Source organism: Aulonocara stuartgranti (assembly GCF_965226115.1).
Source record: "Aulonocara stuartgranti genome assembly, chromosome: 23".
In the NCBI taxonomy this organism is placed as follows: Eukaryota; Metazoa; Chordata; class Actinopteri; order Cichliformes; family Cichlidae; genus Aulonocara; species Aulonocara stuartgranti.
Window position 1 is genome coordinate 25,850,046 of NC_138958.1, and position 21,342 is coordinate 25,871,387.

Below are 21,342 nucleotides of genomic sequence, written 5' to 3' on the forward strand. Positions count from 1 at the left end.
TTTTTAGTTGCCCAAACCTAACCAACAACCAAATATGCTTTACAACTTAAGGTTATCTTCCAACCTACTTTTATACTTTTTTGTTGTTTGGTGGTCTAGAATATAAAAAACCATCCTAATCTTGTTCACCTGTGTATAGAAGTCTGCAGAAGGCGAAGATCTGGATCTCTCATGGATGCAGATGGCCTTCTCTTCTGCACCTGCATCTAAGATATTCTCCGCTGAGTGATACCGCCCTTGCGTCTTGCCTTCCGATGACTTCTTCTGCTTGTTCCATGTGGCCTGATACTCAGCAAATGTTCCGAGCCTCTGCTGCTCTAGTAAGACTTCGTTATGTCCAGGGTTGAGGTGGTTGGGGTCTGTGGATGGAGGAGGCTCAACAGACCCTATAGAAGGTGCTCTCTCTTGGGGTTTGCCCGACTCATCCAGGTCTGTGTTCGAGTTTGCACTCTGACTTGACTTCAGTACAGGCCTGGAAAAGGCTGGTTTCGCCTCAAAGAACTTCCTCCGCTCACCAAATGAGCCTGCTTGGGATTCTCCTTCCACTCCCACTTTGTCTATTTTGTCAGGCTCTGAAAACGAGTGCGTCCTCTTTGCCAGTTGACATCGCTTACGTCCTCTAGTGCGCCCATTTGAGGTTTTAAGCACAGAGGCCTCTGGTCCCTGGGGTTCTAGGTCTCGTCTCTGGAAGGAAGTGGCCTGGAGGACCCTGGCCTGCGCCTCTTTCAGGTGGTCCTTGTAAGTATTTGAATAGGAAGCAGCAGAAGATGCAGAAGCTTCCATAGATCTCCATTCCTCTGCATCCTCATCCTCTGCATCACAAGTCAGAGTTGCAGCACTGCGGCTCTTTTGCAGCTGGGCTCGCTTCTGCTGGATCTCTTTCCGAAGGGTGGTGGCATAACGGTCACTGCGGCGATTTGCTTTTCCACTGCTAGCAGCCATGGTGTCACTGGTGTCCTGGGTGGACAAGACAGTTGTGGTTGTTGCTGCCAGAGTCTTGTTTTCCAGAGTCAGGGAGTGGAGGAGTGGAGTTTTCAGGGCGGTTATTCGTTGGTCTTCTTGAGGGACCCATGGGTCTTGATGTCTTGGAAGATTAGCCTTGTGATCTTTGACTTGATGTACTGGAAACTGTATTTTCATGTCATTAGTGTGACCTTCACCTCTCTTTGCAGTATCCTCTGGACTACGTCTTTGAACAGAAATTTCAGAGGTCTGGTGGTTGTAGTGAAGTCCATTCCCAAAGTGGGAATGGGTATGGCATTCCTTATTTTCAATATAAGGTATTTGGGACTGAGGCAGTGAGTACTTTGCCTTAGTGTTAGTCTTCAGAGAACTTGGGTACCCTGTTTCATTGCTGTTCACCCAGTGGTGTTTCTCTGTTTCTGTCATCCGGCTTTCAGTTTTGCCCTGCCTAGCCTTGTACTGCGCAGTCTTACTTGCAAGACCGTAGTATCTCTTATGCCCTCCACTCTCCAGGTTTGGGTTTGTAGCAGTGCTTACCATGGATGCTGCAGAGTGCGGCATCTGCCTGCGGCTGAAAGCATTTGTGGGCAGATCCTGGAGGCTGCGGTAGTAGCTTCCTACACTTTGAGTCTTGGTGGGAGGAGCCTTTCCAGTCTGCAGGAAGTAGAAGGGACTTTCATCACTGAACTGCCTCTGGTGGGCAGGTGGTTGGGTGTAATGAAACTGTCTGACATCACTGCTGGACAAAGAGAAGTGTTTGTTGGGGTTGAGCTGGTTGTGGTTGTAATCAGCCGGCATGTTTGGATGGAGGAAGTCTTTGGCAGGTATTGGGTTGAAGCTACGTCTGGTTTCTGAGGATTTCTCCTGATGGGATCTGATGCCATTGTGGTGGTTACTTTCTGGCAGTTTTTCAAATGATGTGCCGTGGCTTTTTGCTGGACCTTCAGAGTATGGAAACACCTTTGTAGCTGCAAAACTGTCACTACGCAGGGGAGGAGGTGGCGGAGGAGGAGACTGAGACTTTTTCCTGTCTGGTACCTGCCACACTGGGCCTACGTTGGGTCTCCCTGCAATGGAAACACGAGATGCTGGCTGCTCCTTCCAGCCTCCGTTCCCCAGTGTTGGCTGCAGATATCTGGGCCGCTCATTCTGCTGAGGTCCTTCATTGTGAACACCCTTGAAGAAAATGCTTTCAGTGCTTGTTCCCTTTCTACCAGATGCATTAAGGTCATGAACAGGGGGGCTGGAGCCACTTGAGAAGCAGCTAAACCCAGAGTCCCTCTTGCCTGGTCCCAGTCCACAGATTGGCTCAGCACTGCTGGTGTATTTATTTGGGGAAAGACGACCTGCTGGGTAGGGATGTGAGGGACGCTCAAGTTTCTCCATGTTTTTCACTGAACTGATCTGACTGGTTTGCTGATGCTGAATGTTCTGATCTCCTTGAGTGGACGACTCTTTGGGCCTGGAGGGGATGATAAGAAAAAAATATTGTGATCTGTCTACTAAAGACAAGGTAAACCACCAAAAAAGCTCACCTTGCTTCATGCTTTGGCTGCCAGACTGGGGCTTGGGTAGCCTCTCTCTCAGGAGGCTCCTCCTCTGTCAGCTTCGAGGCATACCAGGAATGAGGACGTGAGCCTGGGTCATTCTTCCTGCAAAGCAGAAGCACAGCAAACAATTTCTCAATACTCTTTCTCAAATTCTTTCATAGAAGACAAGAGTTCACTGAGTTCTACAGGTTAACATTTCTTCATGGGCTTTGCAGGCCACCATCATCCAAATCCTTCCCCCTGATACCACTGTGTATTCAATCGTTTCAGGACAATAGAGTATTTTAAACAGTGTAAATAGTCTTATTACTCCAATCCACAGAAATGCAAGGAAAAACAAACAAAACAACCCATGATCATTAGATAAAATTTATGGCACCATTACACAAATATTTACAAAGAACTGGTAAGAATTATATAGCTACACTGTCCAAAAACACTAAAATTAATAACTGTAGTTGTAGCAGACTTGTGACCTGGCAGCGTTTGCTCTGCACCCACGTTTTAATCATTTTTTTGAATGAGTTCCTCTTTCAGTGACACTTTTTGACAGCTAAAATCGTCAGCAGAATCTAATCTCACAGCACCATATATGATTTAGCGGTCGGATGCCTGATAGCGAGTAGTGGGATGTTATTCAATGATGGCTGGCAACCAGTTTTGTTGGTTGTAGTTGCACTCTCTGGAAGTACTAGCATTTTACATCTTAACAGGCGATAGCAAAACCAGGGGAAAATATATATTTCTAGAGAAAATATACTTACATATTGTTTAATATTTGCTATAACTTAACACTGAAGTGACCAAGCTATTGTGTTGACTATAATGACTGAGTGGGGTCTTAATATTTTAATAGCTCTGTTGTCTTTCTCATATCTCTATGAGAGATATTCAAAAATGTAATGTTATTAACTATACTTTTAAATGAAAACTGGCAGCTTGCACATCTGGAAAGCCACCAGCAGTGCTAAAAGGTATCTACAAGTTTTAGAGCAACATATGCCTGACGTCTTTTTCAGGGAAGGCCTTGCATATCAAGGACAAAAGTCCAGAAGTAGGTCTCCTCAATTCCCAGATGTTTGTAGACTTGTTAAAAAAAGAGAGGATGCTACACAGTGGTAAACATGACCCCGTCCTATGTTTGTTGAAACGTGTCGCTGCCATCAGATTCAGTACGAGCTAATATTTTTCTTAAAATACATTTTCTACAATAAAATAAAAAAAACCTGCTATGTTTCATTTCTATTGTCCATACTAATTAATAGGAAAAGCTATGAAAAGTAGAAGCAGATTGACAAACACATGATAGGAAACATTTTCATAGTTAACAATATCACAACAACACCTAGAATGACAGGGCACTCAGTGACTTGAAGTTTAATTTGAATAATTAAAAATCATGATCATTCCTAATATTCAGATATGCTGTTTGTTTAAACTGCAAAGAGCAACTTTTGCAGATGAAATTTTTTTTTTATTTTTTAGTAACACATTTGTGATCTCGAATAACAACTAATTATTTGTTGGGGGGGGGGGGGGGGGGTGCTCACTGTGTGCCTCAGGCCTGCAAACCCTATTTTAAACATCATCAGTACCTTGATAGGTAAGACTCCACAAAGGTAAATCGACAGCTTCACAGTGTAATTTTGCTCACATCAAACATGCACGTACCCCTTGAAGCGGTTCTTCCTGGAGAGCATGTTGAAAAAGGATCATAGACATTAATTTTTCCACAACATATCAAACCACAAGAAAACCATGCAAGCAAGTCATGTTAATGCGCTGTACGTGTAAAATCTGGTAATTCCCACATCACAGAACTGATGACAGACACAAATGTGCAAGTAAACTAAAGATACTTGGACAGCTAGCACCATACACATTAAACTACTACAAAAGAACACAAAGCACAATGATCTGACGCCATGTAGGTCCACCAAGAAACTACCAGTAAACACAGCCAGACACAAGCTAACTGGATGGTACCTCATAGAGCTTCGCAAAATCTTGGTGAGAAAGCTCCTCGCCACATGCACCTCAGTTTCTGATGGCATTGTACTTGGTGACACAACATCTACCATTTTAACCCTGATGGGCAGTGGGCGAAGAAGAGAAGCAGGAAGAAGAAAAGGTGGAGGAAAAGTCAAGCGTTAGAATAAAAGATGTCAATCAAATGTAGTTTTTTACTTATTAATTTCCAGATGCTCTGGTTTTTCCCCACAGGGACACGTACACCTCCTTTCCTTTTTCAGTCTACACGTGACCTTGATTTACAAAATAAGCCTCACTTTCCCCCCCAGAATGATCTGATATTAGCAGTTGAGCTCATGAAGTCATCTGGAAAGTGTTTACTGAGGTGACAGAGTGAGGCTGCTGAGGACGGTTTTCCCATAAACCTCTAAATGGTTCTGGATAGTTATGCTTAAATCTATTTCCTGTTTTATTTGGTAATCATTGGTTCTCATGGATTCCTTTTATTTCTTCACTGTGACTACCCTGCTCTCATCAGTTTCTAGCCGGCTAATAACTAAGCTCAGCATATAAGGATAATATTAGTTATACAGCAGCTTTTAACCAGAATGTCAGTGACTCTGATCCGGCACACGATTCTTCATAATTCACAGGTTATGTGCAACTTCCACCAACATCTGAACAATACTCTAGGACAGCGGTCCCCAACCCCCGGCCACAGACCAGTACCGGTCCGTGAGTCGTTTGGTACCGGGCTGCGAGAGTTGAGGCTCGGGTGTGAAATTTATGTTTTTCAGGGATTTTATTGTTAACTCTGTTTCCCTGGGTGTTTTCCTGTGTTGTAGTTGTGTGTCTTATTTTGAAAGAAATATTTACGCGTTACCATAGCGACCAGAGAGAGCATTAAGGGGCAGAGAGGAGGATGTTACTCTCAATGTTGTTGGCAGATTTCAGGAGGACGCTGCTAATAAAGTTACACAATTACACAGTGAATTCATGTTTATTATTATTATATTTACAAAATACCATAGTTTTTGTCTTGGTCGTATCATTTTATTTTGTTGTATTTATCCACGACACCTTAAAGGCCAGTCCGTGAAAATATTGTCTGACATTAAACCGGTCCGTGGCGCAGTAGAGGTTGGGGACCGCTGCTCTAGGACACAGGTGTCAAATATGATGCCTGGCAGAGACTCCAATCTTCTACAACTTTGGAAAATGTGAAGGACAGCATAAACGGTATTTTCATAACTTTTACAGAGTGAAACCTGACTCGCAGTCATTCATGCTACACCTGGTGAAAAAAGTTTTTTCTGCTATCTGCTTTAGATATTTGTTTTGTTTTTTTAAATTGGTTCATACCAATTTACACAAAATACACAAAAGGATTAAGAAAATTTGGGGGTTTTTGGGCACTTTTATATTTTACTTGTCTAGCTCGCAGTTGGCCCCTGCTGGTCCTTAAAAATAATGCAAGTTTAAAGCTACAGTTGTCGTTTAATTGCAGTCTTTGTGAGAAACAAGTTGGACCGTGATGTGTGACATTTAACTGAGCCGTCTTGTCATTGTTTTCAAGTGTAAGCTGTTAACTTGTGAGGAACATTTAATCCAGAATGATGTCTAAAGGTCAAGCGAGCAGGTTTACTGGCTCCTGGACTTGATCCGTCTCTTACTGTGAAGGACTTTCAAATTAAAAGACGGATCTGTCAGAGACATATGGTCCCGATGGAGCTTAGCAGCTTAGAAAAATTAGATCTGAGTTGGACACCCCCAAACCTCTCTTTGATACCACTCCTTGATATCAAACTAGCTTTCTTTTTCATCTTAGCTGGTGCTTTAAAACACACACTGCTGTTTATTAGTCCAGGAACGAAATATCTGGACCAGATGAGACTTTTACCTGCCCTGAGCCAAACATTAATCCTGCCAGGCCGCGATGGCGACGCCACATTCTTTCAGCAAAGGAATGCAGGGAGGTATTTTCCCTCGCTTCAAGCGGGACAGCGATACTGGCCGCCTTCCATGATTCGCTGTGATGGAACAAATTTTCAAGCATTATCTAAATATTTATACTTATTATTTTCTCAGAAGTTTAGTAAGTCAAACTTTTTCAGATAATAATGAGATTTTTTTTTCAAATTGTATTTTTTTTTTTTTAAATTGTATGTATTTATAAGCATCCAAAGGTTTGATTGATTCAATAAATGTTTTGGTTTTTGGTCTTTGGTGCCCTTTGCTGTGTTGTTTTGTGATCTGGAGGTTCAAAACTCTTTCCTACTACAAATCTGGTAAACTTTATTTATTGTACAGTTTGGTAAAAATGGAGCGTTTGGAGTTTATAAGAAGCTTTCTTAATTTGGGATCTGAGGAGTGCACTATGAAGCCAAATTAATGGGATAGCGAGGTATTTTGTTGCCTGGCTATATTAACATTATAACTTGTTTTAAGTCTTGCTCTCTGTCTTAACTTCACTGGTATCTAATCAACATTCGACACTTTCCCTGTTTGCTTCACATCATTTCCTGAAGATCAGCATCAAACATTTTGGGTCTGGCAACACTAAGTGCGATATTCTCTGCACAAGGTTTCATACTTTCAACCTGAGCTGAGCCTGTAGTGCAGTAAAGTAGAGCCATGGAGCACCGTGATGGGAATGCAGAAAGTCTGCTTTTACACTGTAACAGAACATACATTAGAAAACAGAGGATCAAAACAAATACAGCTGAGATATGAGTGACTAGTGTTGGGCCTGGGTGAATTTATTTTAACATTAGCCTCCCATATTTCTTTACGTTTTTCCACATCTGCACAATCATTTGCTGTTTCTACAGAGTCGATAGCTGTATTTAATCACCAACACTGCCTCCCCTCCATGCGACACAAAAAGTGAGAGCTCCAAACAAGCTGCTGCACAAAGAAAATGCAAATGTCCCCTCTTTCTAAAGCGCTGAGGGTCTATTGTCAGGGGGGCGCAGCTGTGCTGTCACAGATATTGCTTCCAGGAAATACGAGCCGCACCGCGTTCATTCAGGAAGAACTGAACCTGAAACTGAAACGTGGCTGACCCACATGGCTGTGAGAGTGATACAGTCAGCTTCCAGTTGGGCCTATTGCTGAAGCAGAACAGAAGCAGCAGGCTCCCAGTCACTTGCAGTGGATGGCTGATATTAAGCATTTTTGTAAAAGGGTGTAGCTCAGGAGGAACAGCAGGTGTTCTACTGCTCGGGAGGTTGGTGGGACGATCCCTGGCTGCTCCAGTCTGCATGCTAAAGTGTTCTTGGGCAAGATACTGGACTTGAAGTTGCTTCCCATGCATTCATGTTCATCAGAGGGCAAATGCTAAAAAAATATGCTTGCCTTAAATGAGGCATGTTGTGTAAAGTAAAGCTGTAAAGCTCCAAGAGGACAATTAGAATGGAAAAGTAAATACAGTAAGAACCAGCCCGATTACCAAACGATTAATAATAAAATGATTTGGCTCTCCGACCCAGCTACAGTCCAGATGTACCCTGGGATGCAAGCAAGCATTATCGCTTGAACCACGTGAAAAGTAACAAATGATCTTTAGAAGCTACTCGTCTTGATTTCTTAGTGAATATTTGACTACTGTAAATAAAATCTGGATCTGAAAAAAACAGCGAGAGCTTTGTTGGACCGTGTGAAACAGATGGAGGTTACAGTCAAAGGAAGAACTGATAATATTCCCACCTGATTGGTTACTGAGTTAAAGCCAATCCGTGCCAATCATGGAGCAGAATCTTCTAATGTAAATCTTTGGTAAAAAAATAAATAAATAAGAAAATGCAGAGTTTGCGTAGTGTTTGAGTATTGAGGCTACACTATCTGCAAAAGTTAGCAGAAACAGAACAGCTGATGCTTTAAGATAAGATTTTTACAGGGTGCAATAAAGGTGCTACAACAGTTACACAAACAAAGAGTTCAGTCCCTTAGTAACCAGCTGTGACGCTCTGATACTGTCACTTCTATTGCAAATAATAGAGTCCCGACGATAACCACGAGTCCACATTATGACCACATGTTAATCATTAGAGACCGTGCCGTGCATATGTCTCGAACCAGCCTTCATTTCTTTATATTTGCTAGGAAAAGCAAGATCCATGAATGCTAGTGTTCCACTGTGTGTTTTTCTATCCGAGCATTGACGCGTGTCTGTGATCATTGTCGTGTTGATTCATAGGTCAGAGTTAAGTGGCTTTACAAACAAAAAATATTCCTATGAAAATGGTCAGGTGTGAGGACTGGACTGAAAATGAGTGAAAAAGCAGCCAATGTCCCAAGAAACACTCCTCAAGGGAACTTTAAAAAAAAGAAGAAAGTCTGGCTCCTTGGAAGCAAAATATAAAGAAAAGATGAGTGGCTCAAGACTTTTGCACAGCACTGTGTAATAGATCGTTAGGAATGAAGTGGGATAGTTCTGAATGAAAGCTTTCCTGTAATAACATGTTGTTAATTAATTAAAAATGACTGAAACAGATTCAGCAATTTATTTCTGATCTCTTCAATTATTAATAACGTGTATCTGCTGTTAACTCTGAACTTTACCATTACCTTTATCCTAGTATGGAGCACGCTTCAGCTGATCTCAGTGCCAGTACTTGTCATCTTCTTTATATTCAGTTGGTATATCTCATAGTTTTAAGTTGCTTCAGTGTGAAAACCATTTCTGCTGCCCCTGCCAGCTGCTTTGCAACCCACTATGGTCATAATTTATACCCTTTCTCTGATTGCTCAAAATTGTCCCCACCACTAATTCAGTGCTAATTCTACTACTCTGCTTACACTTGTAACCCGTATTTGAATCCTCTCTCCAGCACCTTTCAGAGCCGAGCGGCATTTCATCGAGTTTCAGTAATAATCTCTGCATCATCACATGATGTTCAGAGGAAGCAGAGGGTTGGTTGCTTAGTTGGAGCCAGGGGAGGACACCGTGTGACGACATCAGGAAGCAAGCGCAGGTATCTCTGTCACTGTTTCCAAAAGTCTGTGTACCCTGGAGGGATTTTATTTGCGTTTTTTTTTTTTTGCAGGCGGTCAGCTTTCAATGACCTAAAAGAGAGCTTGCATCTGAAAGAAATGCTCAAACTTACAATAAAATCCCCAAGTATCTGTCGAAAAAGGCTTAGAAGGTCAAAAACGTATAAATATCTAAAACACACCTGCTCTAGACAGCAGCAAGTCTTCAGATCTATCTGACACCGTGCAGAAATCAGGACTATTATTTTAACTAAACAATGATATTAATGAAGGACTAAACATTAACTTACCAGCTACATGAAACAAGTTGTTTCATGTGTACGTGTAAGCTGATAGTTTTGGTTCACAGTGCACACTTTCCCTCCATTTCTCCACACCCGCTTCTTTTTAAAAAACACTTGAGGACAAAAAAAGACGCACTTAAACATGAGTACTCCCACCAGCCTGATGGAGACGAGCACCCAGAGGAATCTGACAACCCCATGACTCAAGAGCTACTGCCTCCTCCTCCTCCTCCTCCTTCTCCTGCTGCTCCCAGTCTGAACACACACACACAAACACACTCCTCCTCAGGGGAGGAGATTTCCTTGAGGAAGTGGGGGATTTGAGAAAATGGAGGGGAGGAGGAGTTATTGTCCTGTCCAGCGTCCTTGCTGTAATCTAGTGTTTGGTCTGGGAGTTGCTGCCTCTGCAGAGAGCCACTGAGGCTGCTGGGAAAGTAAATGAAGACAGAGCAAGCACGATCATGGGAATGTGGGATTAAGCCATTCATGTCATAAAATGTGACACTACCTGGATGATGTGCTTTGAAAACATGCCACTAAATTTTAGCTGAGAGTAAAAACTTCAGAGGGCCAAAATCCGCAGTTCCTCTAGTGGCCACTTGAGGCCGTCTTTAAAAAGGACTCAATCCCTGTAGTATCTGAAGCTAAAATGCCCAACTGGACAGGAGCCAGTGATCATTCAAAAATGTACACTTCTGGCTCAGAAAAATCAAACACGGTGGTCAAAAAGTCTAGAAATCAGTGGCTCATGTCAACCTCTCAAAAACATTCTTGGTTTTAACCTCTAAAACTAACACATTTTTCTATGAAAGGTTTTTCTCACACAACCCTTGTTTTTTCCCACTGCTGACATCTCCTTCTGTGTCCTTCCCAGGAACTGCTGCACAGACAGGAATGTTTGGCCCAGGTCCACGTCTGTTTTCAGAGATACCAGCAAATGTCAGACTGAGGGGGCAGAGGCTGAGTGACTGCCTCACCCTGAGATAACTCCTCCAAAGAGGGGGAGGAGACGGTGACAGCTCTGCAGCAGTTTAAAAACTGTGTGTGAAGGCATGTTACTGTTCAAATCCCCCACCTTATCACGTTCACTTAAATATGCGGCTGCTCTAAAAATGAGACAAATAAGCTTCTTTACTGTGTTGTAAACATTCACACAAGTCAACAGTTTTGATACGCCAACTTTAAAACACCACAGGAACCACACAAAGGTCTGAGGCTGCTTCGCTATAGCCATACAGTGAGTACATGCTTTTATTCCAAGAGCCAATCTTTCCTCCAATTCTTGCTGTTTTAGGCCAACAAGGCAAAACAGTAAAGATGGGTTTCAGGTTTTTATGGGAGCTTTTGATGAATGCACCATTAATTTAATTTGCTAGGTTGACCAATACTGATGTATGTGTCCAGTTAGTTTAACTTTAAACAATTTCACAGCTAATTCAGACCCAGACGATCTACTATTGTCCAACTTGTGATTTAAAAAGTCAGAAAAGCAGAGCCACGTCTGATCTTTATATTTGATTCACAACATGTGTTATACTGCATTGCATGTAAAACTGGCAAAAGCACATGTGAGCCTTCAATTATAGCAGTGTTTGAACCCACAAATACCAGACATGCATGGATGTTGTTTGGAGGTAAATCCGAGGTGCACATTAGGAAGATCAGCCAGGCTGTTTTGGCAAATCCTAAAACCACAGTTGGAGATAACAGGTATCATGAAGGTGGTTATCAACTTTTTCTGTTAAGCCACACTTTCTACGTCAGGCTCTGTGCACGCTCACATAACTCTTCTTCTGCATAAATGATCCCTATGAGCACCACCTACTCCAATCAGAGACATTATTATGTAAAATGGTGATAAAACTCTATAAAGAACGTAAAAATACAACACTGTTGCAAAGGTAAGATTAATGCTCCAGAAAATCATGAGTCTTGGGATTTAGTGCACAGAGTGGTAAAATAAACATTTAAATTCCACTTAATTATTTTATGGGCGAGTGTGCTCTCAGTACTGTTGTTAATTAATTAGTTATAATAAAATTCACCTTGCTCAGAGATTTTATGAAAGGGGAAACTTAGAGATTAAAATCTTTTTTGTAGTAGGATGGAAACACGTTTACTTTTGCTGTAAAGATGGACGTCTCAACTATGGGGACTCTAGCGGCCACTTGAGTCTTGAATCAAGCCCCAAGTGGCCACTAGAGGAACTGCAGTTTCTTCTATTTTCGAAACGTCAGTTTCTGCTTTTTAGCACTGTTTCATAATAATCTTGTCCTCAGGGAATAAAAAGACAGAAGATTTTTTTCACATGTTTTTCCCTGATGCATCATACCCAGAAGTGTCAGTATTTGCACAGGGAACCTTCTGCATAGCTTCTTTAAAAAGCTCAACTTTGTAACTGAGACAGCTCAGTACCCAATTTATTTTTGTTTTCCCAACAAGACGAGCAAACTTTTCTATTTGTAATTAATTAGCTGACCCACAGCAGGATACTGACATATGCAAGAAATGTTTGATTATTTATCACTCATATGACATCACCACTCCCTGTGTCACTCCATTCCTCCCTCACCCTTTCACATGCTGCTGATTCACCATCTTGCTGACACTGGAACCCAAACAAGCGGCCGTCTGCGGGGCTGATCTCGCCCCCGTTGAGCTGTGAACGCTGCCTACACAAAAGAAAGTGCCAGCGTCATCACAGCTGGGCTTATCGATGTGTCACTGCCCGCCATGGGAAACAAAGAAATAGCTTTTTAAAAAAAAGAACAACAAAGAGGAGAGAAGAGGAATCGAATGCAGTGCCGAGAAACGTGCAAAAACTTTGTTCAAATACGTGATCACCAAACATCTGGAACATCTTCAATTTTGACTAATTCAGAGTCACAGTCTCAAGTATCTTTACAAAAACCCCAGCAACCTAATTTTAGTCTTAACCTGATCAAATTTAGGCATTAGTAAGTATGAAATCACCTCCTGCTGATCTATCAAATCTCCAGAAAACAGCAGATCAGATAAACTCTTTACTCTTTACAATGAGCTTTAACAATAAATATACAATTTAATTCTACTACTATATGTCCATGCTACAGCTTTTTTTAAATTTGTTTTCAGGCTGTTGGCAAACTGATATACTTAAAGCAGTGACAAAATGTGATTCAGTATAATAATTAGCCAGTTTTTTGATGGGTCCTGTGCAATGTTGAGGTTCTGCTGTTACTTCTGTTAGGTGATTGCCAGGCTGTGGCACATTATCTAAGTTTTGTGGGTCTAAATGAGATCTTTTTGTTATGCCGTAAAGTCAAAATGTGGCTACAAATGTAGCAGTTTTGTGGGTGGTTGCTAAGCAACATCATAGAAACTACATAGATGAGAACCTTCAGGGGTTTTAAGATGTACATGTCTGATTGGTCAACCCTTTTTTTGGTGTAGAAGAATGGAGCTTTGTGGATGGAGCTGAACGTCTTAATGGAACTACTGCCAGACTCTACTGCGCCTTCATGACAGAGGTGTGATACTGAGAAGCATCACACACTTTTCTAACACCGTGGTTCTACCTTCCTTTGTAAAATCAGCCTCTCTGCTCCTAGCAGACCTGAACTTAACACTTTCATGTGAACACAATCATTGAGCTGATAATAATCTTCATGTGACCGCTGAGCCTGATTATCAATGTTAGGATAAGGGAAACCAGATAAAGGCAAGATAGTCTGAATATGTTGAACAGGATCCAGTTATCAGTTATCCTAAGGGACACAGAATGCTGCTATCAGGCTTTTAAACACGTAGCACAACCACACCACACCAGTCCTTGCAGCCTTCGCTTCCTATCTGTTAGTTTGAGCTTGAGCCCGGCTGCTGCTTGAGACCTTCTGGCTTGACTTTGGACCAATCCCAAAGGCTCTTCCATCCATCCATCCATCCATCCATCCATCCATCCATCCATTCGCTTCCGCTTATCCTTTTCAGGGTCGCGGGGGGCGCTAGAGCCTATCCCAGCTGTCATAGGGCGAAAGGCGGGGTACACCCTGGACAGGTCGCCAGTCTGTCGCAGGGCTAACACACAGGGACAGACAACCATTCGCACTCACATTCACTCGCACATTCACACCTAGTGGCAATTTGGATTATCCAATCAACCTATCCCCACAAGCTGCATGTCTTTGGACGGTGGGAGGAAGCCGGAGTACCCGGAGAGAACCCACGCAAACACGGGGAGAACATGCAAACTCCACACAGAAAGACCCCGGCCTGATGGTGGAATTTAACTCAGGACCTTCTTGCTGTGAGGCACCAGTGCTAACCACCGTGCCACCGTGCTGCCCAAAGGCTCTTCTAGTCACTAAAGGTGATTGAGCCTTTGTTGTCTGGGCCCTACAACTGTTGGGAAATCTCTTCATTCACAGGCTAAGAATTTGCTAGTGTTCCTCGTACACAATTAAAGACTGGAGAAGACAGTGCCTTTCAGTGTGTGGAACCTGGGCTAGCACTACCATTAGCTACTACTATTTAGCTGACTTTCTGCACTCCTGTTTTGTTTAAACAGGGTTTCTATTGGGCATTTAAAACTAATAATCATAATAATAATAATAATGCCAGGTCTCTCTTGGAAATGAGATTTTTAATCTCAATGAGATTTTTTACCTGGATAAATAATAATAATAATAATTATTCTTATTATTATTATTCTTATTCTTATTATTATTATTATTATTATTATTAGTAGTAGTAGTAGTAGTAGTAGTAGTAGTAGTAGAAGTAGTAGTAGTAGTAGTATCATTATCATCATAATTTATTTATTTATTTATTTACTTTTAACGATCTGTTTATTTTATTGTGTCTTACTGTCTCTGTACATTAGCTACTATGGCACTCTCATTTGTTTTACTCTTTTTTTGTGTGTACTGCGCTTTGTGGCTGTCTGTGAAACACACTTAATAAATAATCTTTACTTAACATAGTAATAATTATTATTTTGGTTGATTTTATATACTTGCTACTATACTTGTGTCTGAATCTGAAATTGCTCTTAATTCCATTTTACTATTTTAAGTTTTCATGTTTGTTGCCTTTATTATTGCTCAGCACTTTGTTGCTCAGCACTTTGTTGCTTTGTTTTAAAGTCTGATGTGAATACAGATGAAAAAGCGAAGCAAAAGAGTCCAGGAGGCTGAAATGACAACAGCAAACTGCAGACAACAAAGTCCACAAAGATGTTTGTATTATGTTTGTATCCAGGACACTGCTGTGATCCTGTGCTCACTAACACTACTTCAGTCTCAAGAAACACAAAGCAATAATTCTGATTAATATAACTTTATACAACTTAATATATAACATTAAAAGGATATTTATTAAAAAATGAATCATTAAGGAACATGTGCTTGTTATAAACTGACCAATCAAGTAAATTTCATCTGACCAGTTTCCATTAAATGTAACATTTCACACTATATGTAATGAAATTACTAAAAGTCAGCACTTTACACTAAAACAATATTTATGCCTAAAGTGAGGAAAATGTTCTGAAACCTGAAGCTTTCCCCAGGAAATTAACATATAGATTCAGAGGGAATTGAAGTTGTTTTCAGAAGCTTTCATTCAACTCCAGCTGTTAAGCAGCAAACCAGTCTCCTAAAAATTATGTTTATGTACTATTTATTTCCAACAGCATCTAAGAAACAATCCCTGAAGACGCGCTTGATTTCATTCTCTTTTTATGGGTGTCTTTTTTTTAGCACTTTGTATCATTGCAGCTTTTAAAATCTAAGAACTGTGTAACAGGCTCTCAAATCTGTGAACATTTTAAGCTAACGATAAGCCTTTAAAACACCACATCAGTCTCACTTTGAATTATATAAATGTCAGGAGATGGGGTTTTTGGAAAGTCCCTGTAAAATCAAAAATGTCCTTTTCCCTCTAAACTCCTGCCAACAAACGTGAACGCAGGCTCGAAAAAAACAGCTTACTTATCTTTGTGGTAACACAGAGCAACAGGTTTAAGACTCCACACACATTACTTGCCTCTTAAATCCACACCGAGCATATCCGCTAAATCGGAGAATCAGTTACCCACACAGATATGGTTTACCTGCATTAATGCCATCCACCTTCTTTCCACCTCAGTGTGAATCCGCAGGAAATGAAGGAAAACAGAAAAAATTCCCCTCAAGCTATTTGTTAGGCTTTGGTAAAATGTGCCTCAGCTTCTCAACCTTTATATATCATCTAGGCAGAGAAAAGCTGCCGTTATCTCAAAGTTATTCACCGCTTTCTGATTTAATCCCACTTGAGAGGAAACCAACTGATTGAATCAGAGGAGATGATGAAGTAAAAAAGACAGAATAAAAAAGACAGAAACAGAGAGAGAGGAAAAGAGGAAGTACCTGGGAGTGGAAATCTTCTCTTTATTCTAAAAACCACACATGTCCAGAGAGTGGAAACATGCACACACATAGGAGTCTGAGTAGCCAAAGCCCCTGAAAACAATGGGCTCTGCTGATACGGCCTATCCCACTAAGCAGTGTCAACTCACCTAGGCAACATGGACTATACCACTCCTCCTGCAAACAGGGGAGGACGCCTGCACTGAAGGAGCTCCCACGGCAATTCAGCGGTGTCTCAGAGAGCTTTAAAGGTCGTCTTGTTGTTCTGAGCCCGTCGTTTGCTCTCTAAACCCACTCAGATTAAAGGTCTTCCCAGCAGCAGCTTGTTGAAACACCACCAGTCCACCTTTCCCTCCTGTTGACTCAACCCACTCTGCAAAGCTGGGTCCACGCTGTGGCTTTGCAGGGAGTAATTGGATTCAAGCTCTAAGACTCTGTTGCCATTTGCAAGCAAGAAGACGAGCATGTTCTTCTGACAGGACAGGACATGGTGACACATGTAATCAAGAAGGTTATCTGTACGGGTGCATAGCGCTGTGAGAATGAATTTGTATTCCTGATTTCTTATAGTTTTTTTTTTCATATTTATACACCTACATGTTTTAAGTCATGAAACAAATGTTAATATTTGGCAAATTAGTTCATTTATTAGGAAAAAAAATCCTAAAAAATGTACCTGGGCCTGTGTAAAAAAGAAATTGCCCCCTATAGCTAATAACATGCAAATGTGACAAATATGGAAAAACTAAGAAATCAAGAAGGTGCAAATACTTTTACTCAAAACTGTACAAAGCTCTTCTTATGAGTCCTCATTTTTATATCTACAGGCATATCACATCTTTATTACAGTTTAGATGCTCATCAAAAAATTAAGCAGCAACCACCAGGGTGAAAACCTGCAGTTCCTCTGATGTCCACTAGAGGCTGTCCCCAAAGTGAACCAGTCCCTATAGACTCCCATGTTAAAAAGTCCAACTTTACAGCAGAAATAAACATGTTTACAACCTGGTACAACAAGCATTCCTCGTCTTTATGGATATTTTCCACCTTCATACAAACTGTACATCATGTAGATCATTTTTAAAAAAACAAATTTGGGGGGATTTTGTTGAGGCTTTAAGTTGGCATGACTGGTTTGATTGACAGCTGTGACAAGCAGTCGTCACTAATAAGACTTGCTGAGCTGGACCTCTGGACTTTGTCTGTGCTGATATATTTATGCTGATATGATCATTTATTATATTATTATTCTGCTTTGCTTCACTCTTCCTCTTGTGGCAGAGCCTCTCACAACACTTTTCAACCTCACACTGGATATGAATGAAATTCCCTCAGTATGGAAATCAGCTTTTGTTGCTCCTCTATTAAAAGGGGTCGACTCAGCAGTGTTAACTAATTACAGACCAATATCTAATCTATCTGTGCTGGACAACGTTCTTGAAGCTCTTGTGTGTGAGTTTTTACACACCAATGCCATTTTATCTGAATATCAATCAGGCTTTAGGAAAAATCACATTACTATCACAGCTGCAATGAGAGTGGTAAATGATATTACTATTGTACTTGATAAGAAACAACACTGTGCATCAGTTTTTATTGATTTGTCAAAAGCATTTGACACTGTTGATCGTTGTATTTAGAGTCTTCCAGTCGGGACTCTCTGACAGAGCAGTGGCATGGTTCTCAAACTACCTCAATAATAGGTATCAGTGCATAAAATCTGATGGTCTATGTTCTGACTTTGTTACAGTGCACAACGGAGTGCCACAGGACTCTGTATTAGGTCCTCTTCTATTTATCTTCGTCTGCATGGTTACTTGTTGCTTTCTGTTCCGTTTGCCCGAACTGAATTTGGTAAAAGAGCTTTTGTTCATTTAGCACCCTCGGCTTGGAACAAATTGCAGAACGAATGGAAAATGACTGAATTCATTTCATTATGTGCTTTTAAATCTAAACTACGAATCCTTGAGGACAAGTCCATAACATGCAACTGTTTCAATTAGATGTTGCCTGTGTTTAATTGGGTAATTTCTGTAACTGTGAGACACTTGCTGCTGCCTATCTTGGCCAGGTGTCCCTTGAAGAGGTTTTTAATCTCAATGGGATCTTCCTGGTTAAATAAAGGTTAATAATAATAATTAACATTTTTCTTTATTGTTAGGTCGAGTTTTTGATTTATAATTTCAGCATCTTGAGCATTAGTTCTTGTTATGTTTGAGTTTGTGTTATTGTTTGGAAGCCTGTTACGCTGATTCACTCTTTTAGTGTTGCTTTTGGATCATTGGATTTTTCATTCAGACAATTTTCATTTCTGACATGTCTGCATTTTACTGTTAGCAACATTTACAGACTTTTCAAAAGTTAGAAATCTGATGAGCTGCTGACCTGCAGGTTAAACTGGTCTCTTACCATCTCCCAGTTGAGCTGGCTTGACAGAAGTTTGGAGGGAGGGGTGTTTGGTGGTCCTCTCGGTGTAATTTACAAGTGGTTATCTGTGCTCTGGAATAACAGCACTGGCCGGAGCCCTGCTGCCTCCACAATACCAGCTTTTGTTTAAGCCTCGGGAGCAAACAAACAGCGAGAGGCACACGTAAGAGACTGTCAGGCTGCAGCCGACCTTCCTCTCCATCCCACAAGCTCGTGTTTGTAGAAGAAACACTGCAGGGCTTTAGCATTTTCAGGGGACAACTTGTGCTTCTGAACCACATATTACTTGTGTCTGCATTTTCTTTCTGATATATACCGTCAGACTCCGGCACTGTGGTTTTGACCTCTGACCTCCTGCTGAACTCCTGCTGACCGGCTGGCTGATGCTCAGCCCCAACAAGCTACACATGAGCCAAGAAAGCAGTCAAACATAGCAAAAACTGGTATAAAACCCCCCAAACCCTAAGAAAGTTCCTCTTTTGTTCCATAAAAAAATATAAAATATATATATATATATAAAAATATGAAGAAGTAGCTGCCATTTTTGCTGTAACGGTACCTTCGGACCACCAAGGTCAGGGTCTTGTGGGAGCTCTTCACCAGGCATATGGCCTCCTGCCGAGAGCCACTAAGGGGAACTGAGTTCACACTCACAATCTCATCGCCGGCCTGAAGACGGACCGCCGCAGCCACGCTGCCATCCTCCACCTGGGCAACACGAGGGTAACACACATGGAAGTTACTGCATAACAGGCCACTCTGTGACTCAAACTTGTGTGTGTTTTTAGGGCTCCACAGAATCACAATATCACTAAATGCATCACTTGGTAAGCAAGAAAATCTCTTTTAGTTTTCACCATTATTACATTTGGCAAAGGTTGCAGTCACTTGGGTGAAACTAGTCACAACTAAATATACCTCTTTGGTTGCTGGTAGGTCGCTTCAGTCAGCTGTAGCTTCCATGGAAGACGCTGACTCAGTGGTAGTAAAATTGTGAAATGTATAAACCAGACTGGAAACTGTTTGCCTTCAAAATAAAAGTTGCACCTTTTGTCATGTATTGGTTGCAACAGACTACCTTTACTCTGAAAGTGAACAATCTCTGTTTTTGGTCTGTGTTAAACTTATTCAATTTTCAAACTATGTAAACTCTGGGTGGCAGTGGCAACCTGCTAGCAACCAAACCAAACAACTCTCTATGTTACCAATTTCACTTGGCAACAGTCAGCAACCACTCAACAATCACTCAGCCAATACATGTTGGCTCAGTGGCCAATACACTGACCAGTCTCTACACCTCAGCGCTGAAATTTTCAACATGTTATCTTCAGTATGTTAAGGTTAAAAGAAAATCCTGCAGGAATACACCAATCAGAGCATCAACACAAAACCTGACACACAAAGCTGTCTAAACAGAGAGTGTGACAAACTGAACTCAAACTTTGTCTAAAAAGAACATCTGTGTATCTGACGACTGCTCCACCTTCACTTTCTCCATTACAACGAACAACGTCCATCTTTTACACACATCTATGGTTTGGTTGAACATTGCTGCACCTTTGGCACCATCCCCTGGATAAAGTTTACCATTGTAGTACAGACTTATTATTATACATTCATACATTCTTATATAGTTCTATATTGTGTATTTTGTTGTACAGTTATTTTATTTTCAACTTTAATTTATATATTTTATCTTATTCTTTCCCAGTTAAATTTACCCTTCATTCTAATTTGTGTTGTACAGTTATTTCATTTTTAACCTTAATTTATATTTTATTCCTTCCTAGTTAAATTTACCCTTTTTAATTTTTCATATTTATTTCCTATCTTATTCATAGCCTTTCCTTTTTTTGTTTTCTTTAGGTCACGAGCAGTTGTCCAAGCATTTCACTACATATCGTACTGTGAATTTGATTTTATTTCATAGGCAACAATAGAAAGACATGCATGATTAAACCACCTGATAGAACCAGCAAAAAAAATCCCAGAAACACGAGGCATCACACCAACTTATATTTTCCTATTTTCTTTTATCTTTCAGGTGGATGGTTCACTCAGTAAACTGTTTCATTATCCAGGAGAACCTGTGTTGGCTGCAACCCGAGTCCTCTGATTAATATTAAAACCCTGAGCCACCTGTAATCTGAGGTACCCTGAGATGTACCTCTTCATGCAGCAGCAGATGGAAAAGGCTGCTGCTGCCCCACTGATCAGCAGGCAGACAAAAGCTTCAATGCTCTCAGGAATATGACCCTAAATTTCCAATTAATTTGAAGTTAAGTTACTCTGCAACCGCTGAGGGCACATTTCAACCTCAGGTGTAACATCTCACACTGCTTTCAGCGGCTCTAATTAAAGTCCAATGATTCAGGCACAGACAGGGTTTAAATTCTGCACCAGACATCTAACTGAAATGAAACCGATCGAGGGGATCCCTGTTCATCAGTCCATCCTTCCCATTCCAAATCTCAAATATTACCCGTTACAGTGCAAGGAAACTGCAAATGTGCTCTGACACAAGAGTTTGACATATTCTCCAATGCGTTGAATATCTACAGCCAACATACAAAAGTATTTCTTAAAAATTAAGGGCCAGAGTTACTAAGTGTGGCAGACAAGAGGTTTAAAAAACTAATTTTGACTCCAAATATACCAGAAATCATTTAGAAGATGTACTGAAGAATGTAAGCATTATTGACCATCAGAAAACACTCTTACTGCGTCACATGCATGTGTTTTCTGCATGCCCTGTGAGGCTTGCAG

At 41.0% G+C, this 21,342-nt stretch overlaps 1 protein-coding gene across 10 annotated transcripts in view; it reads right to left on the reverse strand.

The window, feature by feature from the left end:
• Window positions 1–21,342, reverse strand: part of LOC309700136 (protein Shroom2-like) — a 40,111-nt gene that overhangs the window by 16,062 nt on the left and 2,707 nt on the right. For 3 of the 10 annotated variants that reach the window (XM_082523552.1, XM_082523549.1, XM_082523551.1), the window contains exons 3-5: window positions 19,136–19,284; window positions 2,499–2,615; window positions 130–2,425 (exon numbers count right to left, since the gene is read on the reverse strand). In XM_082523552.1, the coding sequence (XP_082379678.1) occupies window positions 130–2,425; window positions 2,499–2,615; window positions 19,136–19,284 (2,562 nt within the window). Of the gene's footprint in view, window positions 1–129; window positions 2,426–2,498; window positions 2,616–4,184; window positions 4,203–4,499; window positions 4,602–9,769; window positions 10,030–15,854; window positions 16,129–16,149; window positions 16,251–16,298; window positions 16,538–19,135; window positions 19,285–21,342 lie in introns of those variants that run through there. The other 7 variants (XM_082523553.1, XM_082523554.1, XM_082523555.1 and 4 more) reach the window with 7 other exon arrangements.